The sequence below is a fragment of the Poromitra crassiceps genome (genome assembly GCF_964638095.1).
Source record: "Poromitra crassiceps genome assembly, chromosome: 22".
NCBI classification, from domain to species: Eukaryota; Metazoa; Chordata; class Actinopteri; order Beryciformes; family Melamphaidae; genus Poromitra; species Poromitra crassiceps.
Window position 1 is genome coordinate 876,469 of NC_139647.1, and position 9,410 is coordinate 885,878.

Here is a 9,410-nt window from a genome sequence, read left to right on the forward strand (position 1 = left end):
AAAGCTGCTGTTTCTATTATTTTTATATTACAGTACAGTATAAAGTTTGAGTTATGAGCTTTACTTCCTGAGATATAGCTCGCTCAGGGTGTTGTCAGTAGGAAACATCAAAAAGGCTCGCTGCCCTCTGCAAACTTGGATCCACTGCCAAGACCTCATCTTTTCATAGCTGTCATGATGCAGGATATATTGCACCTCAAAGCTGATAATATGCTTTATGATGACAACCATTTTATTGATCTTATGGTTAGCTTGTCTGTGAACCACTAAAGGCATTTAATAGACATGACTATGAATTTGACATTTGAGTCTAAATATATTATAAGAGATGGTTTATTGTTTCTTGTCCAGTTAGAGTTGTCTTACTCTGTAATTTTCGCATAGCCTGGTAAACCAGCCGGTCACGTGAACTCACATGGTTCTGGTAGAATGAAATGAAGTGAGTTCACGTGACTGGCTGGTTTACCAGGCTAATTTTCACATGTGCTGGAGCAGAAATACTCCCAATGTGGATTGCCAATATTTTTTTTCTGATACACCTGACGATAAAAGCACCAACAATTTATGAAATGTCAGGACGCTTGAGGTTGCATGTTACACTGACAGGCATATACGAATGTATATGAATATACTGTACATATATAATATATATACATACAGTGTATATATATATATATATACAGTATATATATATATATATATATGTGTATGTATATATATATATATACAGTATATATATATATACATACGAATAAATGTACATTAAAATGAAACCCATCTCCGAATACAGCACAAGTATAATGAAAAAAATAAGTGCAAAATGTAAACGAGGGGAAATGCAAACACTGAATCTAACTGACTTTGTTACTTTGGTACTTGGCTATCAGGTATTCTGACATCTCATGTTTTATTCAGTATTGCTTAACATTAGAAAATTAACTGACTGGCAGATAAACAATCTCATGACTTTAGATATAACATTGGCACAATTCAGATATATCTAAAAATATATAGTTCTTAAATCCAAATGTACTCTTATACATCTAATCTTATTAGGGCATGTACTGTACTGTATCTTCGCCTCACAGAAAAAAAGAAAGTGGTCATATGAAGTTCTTACTAGATAAGCATTGCATTGAGAGCAGTGGCACATCATACAGTTTTGCAGATTGTGTTGTTTAGTATACATGTAGGTCAGCCCATAAACATCATTTGTAGGAGATTTCAATGAGGTAGCAGATGTTCTGCTTCCTTTTCAGTCAAGGCCTCCACAGATCTTCAGTAGCAGTTTCTTATAGTCTCCTGACGTGTCTCCCTGCAAATAAAACAGAAGCATCAGCAACTGATTCTCCCTCCCTCCCACCCATCAATCCATCCGTGGTGCTCTGGTTATTCAGGTGGTGTATGTGATGGAGATACTTACAGAGATGTCCGTGTGAAGCGACTTGCCGTAGTTTTTCACATATTCCTGGCGGACATCCAACAGGTCAACCTCAGAGCGGGTGACCATGATCCGGATCAGGGCGCTGTCCTTGGTCCCAAGTCCCTGAGACACACACAAACACACACACAGTAAGGGTGACACAAAGAGTACATAATGTATGGAAATGGAATATTATTGATCTAAACAAGATGGGTGTGTCTCACCTTCATGGCCGTGTAGAGCCTGTCAGCAAAGAAGGCAGGGACATTCCGAATACACTTAACTGAAACAGAGAAAACTTAAGGTTATGTATATAACCCCGGTTTTATGAATAATATGAGTGAGTTGATTCACTTTATGGGAAACGGTTCAGATATATTTAGAAACAGGAGAGATCGCGTAATATTTCACTCGGACCAAAACGTAAAAAAAAATATATATATATATATTTTTTCAATGTTTTTTTTTAGTTTTGGTCTGAGTGAAATGTTCTATGGTCTCTCCCCATTCTAAATATAGCTGAGACGTTTGACCTAGTAACACTATTTTTACAAGCATTTCCCTAAATCTATGGGAAAATAAATTGAGGAAGAAAATTTCTGGTACAGCGCTGAAGCAGGAAGTGACGTTCACTTTGCCTCTCAATTAGGAACATCAAGCCACCTAAATCAATATTGTGTGGTATAAAATTCCATAATGATTCCGGGAGGCTGTTACAGTATAGTGTCATCATCCTAGTTAATGGGTTATTGTTATCAGACAGACGTAGACGAGCCTCTGCACTTGTCATGTAGTAAATATCTGCACCTAGCTCTTACCAATCAGTGTTGGGCAAGTTACTTTCAAAAGGTAATATACTACATACAGTATTACTAGTTCCCTTCATTTGAAAGTAATAAGTTACTTTACAATATTACTGTCTGTGTAGAGTAACTCATTACTTATTACACTACTTTTGCATTACTTTCACCAAAGTAACTGCAGTAGCAGAATGAAATCGCCGCCCCAGAACCATCCCAAAAAAGAAGTTAAACCACCTTGAGGTCAGTGTAAACGGTCCAAAATTCTAAATGTTATCCTTTTCCTTTGTTATTGTCATCTATGGTTATTTGCATAAAAACACACAATTTGATTAGGAAATAATTGTATCTTTATTTATGTGCTTTGATTTAAAAAACAAAACTCAATTTGTAACTTGTGTTACTTGTCAGAATTACTGGTATTATAATATTACTGAAATCATATTGGTAATACGTTTTATTACTCAGTTACTGCTTAAAAGTAATATACGGTATTACATGTAATATGTTACTTTTGTCATGAGTTACCCCCAACACTGTTACCAATACATGGGTGTCGCCCTTTGAAGACCAGACCTGTATTACTAGGTGTGGTCTCCTGGGTATGTAAGTATGTGTGTGCAGATTCTTACCAACTGCTAGCATGCCACTCTCCAGGTCCCCGGACATCTCGCTGCTGATAATCTTCTCAATATCCTTGCCATACATCTGCTGGTACTCAAGAAACACTACACGGCACGCACACACACACACACACACACACACGTTGTCAGTTACAAACACCTACAGCCAAAATAGTATTTGCACTGGTATTTGTGGTCAGATTCTCAGTTATTTTCTCATATGTTTTAATGAATGCTGAACCGATTATCATGTTGCTTATGATCATGTGTTTGTGTACCTGCTCTGAGATGGGGCTTGCTCCTGGCACACAGAATAGCATTGAACTTGGACTCGTCAGTCCCCACCTTGTTCTCTCCAGCATTATAGAGGGACTACAAAGAGAACATCGTCATCGATATGTACTGTACACAACTAAATATCTCTACAGTCAAAAGGTGATCAGGTCATATGCAATTTAAGAATTGGGGATACATTGTCATGCTGTCATTATGAATGAGAATGGAGCAGACTTTACCTGAGCATCTTGCTTGACTAAAGAGACGTCCACATTTTCTTCTTCATCACGATTACCCTAAAAGTACAAAGAGAAATATTTCTATCTGTATGCAATTGGTAATAGACGTTAGGTATACGGGAACTAAGGGTTGTATCTTGACCTGGGCAAGTGTCATCATGAGCGTCTGGAAGTGGCCGGAGGTGTCCCCACGGATGTCATCCACCAGAGACTTCTTGTACTCTGTAATGACACAATAGTGATGAAAAAAAGTTTTTGAAGAAAAAAAAACACGTCAATCTTTCAGCACAGGGGTATGATACACTGTGATAAAGGAGAGCTGTAGTTCTAGCCTGGGGGCGTCTCACCTGTTTGGTAAACCTGGTTAATCTGCTTGATTTCCGCGTTGGAGCGAGAAGCCAGGATCTCTATTAGGCAGGCATCGTCGGTTCCAGCTCCCTGTTAGGAGGACAAAACAGATTAGTTCAAGCCCTCCCCACTGGCCTACTTCAGATTTATTGTCAAAACATTCCTATTTTGAGGTGAATGTTCATGCAAATATACAACAGATCATGTAAATACAAACAAGAAAAGAAAAGGAGAAGCGTTGAAATACCGGTACAGCAAATGACAAAATGCTTCATCTGCCTCGTAACATTTCTCAGCAAATGATCTTTTTATGTCCCCAAAATATGTAATAATGTGGATTATAAGCAATTTCACATTGAAAAGAAAGATATACAGAAAATTGTTGCCAGGTTTTCTTGGTGAGCGTTAACCTTTGTGGCGGTTTTGAGCTCGTAGGCATCAAGCTCAGTTGGGGTCTTCATCAAGGCCATGACCACCTTCCTGAAGTTCCCAGACAGTTCTGAATACAGGTCCTTAATCAGATCCTGGAAGAGGAAACAACACATGCTTGGAATACTTCAAAACTTTCGGTTATTTGCATATATCCCTGGTTCTCTGAAAACATACTGAAACAAACACAGCGAGGTATCTCAGCCTATAGAAGAGCACCCTCTAGTGATCAAACCACAGAAGCTCCAATGACACCCCAGACCAATCACAGCAGAGACAGGAGAGCCCACCTTTATAAACAACTGCAGCCCATAGGAATGGCATTCTCAAGCATGTGTCTTCCTCGCTCAAGGCAAAGAGGGGAGTGTGCTGAGATACCTCACTATGTTATCAGAGAACCGGGGATATGTCTTATTAAAGTTCTCTTTCTGATCTCAACCTATAATGGATTCATACAACTCCCCAATTGCACCAACCAAGCTCTCTGAAGTAGAGGTCGACCAATTAATCCATTTGGCCGATTAATCGGCGGCGATAGGACGTTTTACAAACTATCGTTATCGGCTGAACTTGGCTCCGATAGTGGCCGATAGCTGCGTAGCCTCCACCGGTCACGCAGACATCATTGTTTCCAGTGAAAATCCACTGTTCCATACAGTTTCCAATAAACAGATTGTTAAAAGAAATTCAGGTTCCCAGCTTTCAGATGACATTTACTACTTCGATATGGTATATACTGTTGACCTGCTCTCTCATCCTAAAGATCCCCTGTCCTAAAAAAGACAAGAATTGGTGTCTGGTAGGAAGGGGTGGGTGGGTTAACACGTGTGAAATTGTGTAATGTAAACACTGATTTCAATCACTTTCTTTAGTTGGACTCTCACCTTATTCTGCACACGCTCGTGCATTTGACGTAAGTAATGTCAATTATTAAGTTAAGTTAAGTTATCCTTTATTTATCCCCTTGGGGAAATTCATCCTCTGCATTTGACCCATCCTCTACTAGGAACCTTCCTAGAACTAGGAGCAGTGGGCAGCCGCAGTGGGCAGCCGCAGTGCAGCGCCCGGGGACCAACTGCAGTTCATTGCCTTGGTCAGGGGCACTGACAGGAGGATTAACCCTAACATACATGTCTTTCTTGATGGTGGGAGGAAACCGAAGCACCCGGAGAAAACCCACACGAACACGGGGAGAACATGCAAACTGCACACAGGAAGGACCTGGGACGGACCGGGGTTCGAACCCAGGACCTTCTTGCTGTGAGGCAACAGCGCTACACACTGAGCCACCATGCCGTCCATAATTATGTCAATTATGGAATCAATTGTGTGGCCCATCCACTTTTATTCAGCCATCTGCAATTTCATTTCTGGCTACGCCACTGGTATGGATGCCCAACCAAGCCGGAGGTAACAGAGAGGCCCTCATGTTGGTAGACAGGGAATCTACCACGGCACTACCCGGACGCCCCATACATTCATCTAATATTGACCTAGAATATGAATTAGTATAGGATAGTAGGCAATTATGTGATCATGCTAGCATTACTTATGTCAGCATGCATTTTGAGCTGAGCTAAGTGCTGTTAGAATCCTCTACTCACAAGGCTTGGTCAGTGTCAAAAGTGGGGTTTTGCTAGGTGTCAAAAGGGCGTACGTGCAGTTACACCCTTTTGACAGCAAACAAACTCTACTTTTACTGTCTTTGCAGTGAGCTCTACAATCACACTACACAACGGTCGTCAGTCACTCTTCTGTTCAGATGACACAACTGTCTGTCTTGAGTCCACCAGAGCAGTCTCACACTAAACACACTCACACAACATGGGCCATTCTACACACTTGGTTCAAAGTCATTAAGTTATTAAGTTTACTGCTATTATATAATTAAGCAATATCACAAGAGAGGGAGTGATGCTGTTGTCTAATGCTGCATTCGTTTAGAACTGGGAAGTGGCAAATTGACAGTTGCTACAAACAAAAATCAAATAATGTATGATTTCTCAACCCCCAGTTGCTCCCAGCGCGTCATTTCAACATGGCGCCCACGATTGTAAGAATTAAAAAAAATTTTTTTTACACATTTTCTTTTTTCAGGTTTTTTGAGAGTTTGGCGTCAGTTTGGCGTCTCTTATGGGTGTAACCCATAAGAGAGCGAGCCTCGTATCCCCCGCGTTGCGTAGCAACAACACGGGAGTAAGCTTACACGGCTAGGATCCCTCTTGTCCAATCAAATTGCTCGGCAGGAACTATAATACTAGGACCTACAGTAGGCTCGCCCGCTACGCGGGCTCGCTCACCGAGCTGGCCCTGCAACTCGCATACTGTACGCAGCTCAGCCGCTGTGCGGCCTCGCCCACAGCTCGGCTGCTTGCCTCCATCAGTGATGTCACAAGGCCTCCTTGTGTGTGTGTGTGTGTGTGTGTGTGCGCGCGCGCGTGCGTGTGTGTCTGTGTGTGTGTGTCCCCTTCTGACATCACTGATCAGTTGGACAAAAAATTGAAACATTGCCCAGATGCTCCCTTTTATAGCTAGAAGACTAGACAGACAGACAGACAGACAGACAGACAGACAGACAGACAGACAGACAGACAGACAGACACACACACACACACACACACACACACACACACACACACACACACACACACACACACACACACACACACACACGGCAGCATAAACTTAGCAATAAGCATGATGGTGATTCTTACCCTCCCATAGGCGGTATTGAAGGAACTGATTATATGCAAACGCTGCTTGTTGGAGCGACTCCCCAGTAAGTCAAGGATGGCTTGTTCATCCGTTCCTGCACAATATCAAACATGATATGGTTCATAGATCAAAAATAAGCCCTCATTTCCCATTGCTTATAGAAATATGGCCAAATACCCTTAAGTTACACAGACATACAACCTGAAAAACAACACATGTTCCCACTTAGACTACTTCCAGTGCAGTGTTAATTTCATTGAGATAACTCCGGTGCAGAAAGTGAAGTGCATGCAGTTCATTCTGCTTTGACCTAACAAATAGCAAAGACTGATGAACTTCTGTGTGTTTTAAGATGTGTTTCAAAGCACTGACCATTCATGGCCTTCCTCAGGACCTGTGCATCTTTCTGTGGATCAGCTCCAGGAAAATCCCTGATTGTCCCCCTGAATAGGGCCGGAGGCGCTACTACTGATTCAGAATAGGGGATGGACGGGTTGGGTGATGGTGCACGAGGATACGCAGGCATGGGCTGAGCAGGGTAGCCGAACCAGACCAGGACACCAACACAGAACAAAAAGGGAAGCACGCACATCTCCGTGAAAATTTACAGGTGCTGGACTCAAAAATACACACCATAAAAGAAGAGGAAGTCCGCACACTGTTGACGCTCCAGCGACCACAAGTTTAATTAAAGCTTAGATACAACGTTTCGACCCCTTCGGGTCTTCATCAGGTATGAACAGTGCAGACATAGGCAGGTTAAAATAGGGAGCAAACAATCAAATTCCAGCTGTGTCGGGGATAATGAACACACCCCTCCATCTTAAGGGGACAGGCCACAAAAGGTATAATGAGTAGAAAAATAGAAATTCATTCATTTTAGTGACATAATGTAATGACATAATGTAGCACAATACAGTTTTAAGAGGCAAAAGAGCCAATGGACTAATTATAGGTAGTACATGGGTGTATTTGGGATCCCAAAAAAGACACATTAGGAAATAGAGCAATAATTTACAGGCTCCAAATAGACATTACTCAAAGCCTAGATGCACAGATCAAATAAGTACACAAATATGGTACCATAGGTGAGGCATAGACAAAAAGACAGTATAATAAGAGAATTAATTAAAGGTTAAAAGACAAAAAGCTATTACAGAAAAGGTTTGACGTCAAACTCCTCATTCAGCCCATGAGGGGCCATGGTATTAAGTGTATATATATAGAAGGACTCTCGTTGTAGTAATAATCTATTCTGATCGCCACCTCGAGGGGGCCTATCTACCTTCTCGATACCCCAGTAGCGTAGAGAGGCAATGCTGTGTCCCATTTTCTTGAAATGAGCTGCTACTGGGTTTCGTTCATCTCCACACCTAATGTTACTTCTGTGTTCACTTATGCGGGTGCGTAGGGCTCTACTGGTTTTACCCACATATGCAAGTCCACAAGGACATTTTATCAAGTAAACAACAAGTGGAACATGTGATCACTCCTTTTATGGGCAGCTGCTTCCCACTGTGAGGGTGAGTAAAAGATTGACATTTAGAGGTATAGCTACATTGAGTACAATTTGAACATTTATAGTTACCAGCAGAGATGTTTGATAAAAAGGTAGAGGGGGTGGTATTGAGGCTGTGAACTATTTTCTCAGGCAGAGAGATCCCTCCGACAAACCCAGTACTGCTTGTATTAGTGAGCTTACAGAACTTGTGCTCACTACTAACTACTTTAAATTCAAAAATGATTTCTATCTTCAAATCAATGGTACTGCAATGGGCAGCACCATGGCTCCTAACTATGCCAACTTGTATATGGGTTTGTTTGAGCTCTCTTATGTGCTAGACTCTGAGGTGAACCCCTACTATTCTCACATACTTAGTTATCAGAGATATATTGATGACATATTTATTGTGTGGAATGGTACGTCTGAAAACTTGGGCCTTTTCCATAATTACCTAAATACATGCACTGAACACTTGAAGTTCACTCTTGAACATAGTGATTCCCACATTAGTTTTCTGGATGTCCTAATAACTAAGAAAGGAGGTTCCCTACAGACAGATCTATATCGGAAGCCCACCGACAGGAACACTTTACTCCATGGTGACAGCTTCCATCCTGGTCACCTCATTAGAAGCCTTCCCATCAGCCAGTTCCACAGGGCCAGAAGGATCTGCAGCACAGATGAAGGTTATCAGACACAAGCAACTGATTTAACAAACCGCTTTTTGTCACGAGGGTACAAATCTGAATGGGTTCACACTGCAGCCACGCGTTTTGAATCTGTCACACAGGAAGAGTGTCTGAACCCAGCTAAACGTCCTAAACAAAAAAACATTTCTCCTCTGTGTATTATTAGATATTCTCCCATGGGTGCTGAATTTAGAAATATCGTCGACAAACATTGGCACATTGTTGACACTGATCCTAAATTAAGAGTGGTCTTTAAAGAGCCCCCAAAGTTGGTTTTCAAACGTTCCCCTAACTTAAGGGACCAACTCATACGCTCTTACACCCCCTCTACCACCCCCTCTACCTTTTTATCAAACATCTCTGC

General features: G+C 41.5%; 1 protein-coding gene across 1 annotated transcript; it reads right to left on the reverse strand.

Annotated features, from left to right (window-relative positions):
- Positions 1–1,139: 1,139 nt before the first annotated feature.
- Positions 1,140–7,445, reverse strand: LOC310796068 (annexin A11-like; the record flags this gene model as incomplete). Its single annotated transcript, XM_083658219.1, has 11 exons — positions 1,140–1,315; positions 1,424–1,546; positions 1,648–1,706; positions 2,856–2,951; positions 3,125–3,218; positions 3,362–3,418; positions 3,504–3,583; positions 3,709–3,799; positions 4,120–4,233; positions 6,853–6,947; positions 7,226–7,445. The coding sequence occupies 11 exons, from the start codon at positions 7,443–7,445 to the stop codon at positions 1,256–1,258; spliced, it is 1,089 nt and encodes a 362-aa protein (XP_083514345.1). The 3' UTR covers positions 1,140–1,255.
- Between the last annotated feature and the right edge of the window lie 1,965 nt (positions 7,446–9,410).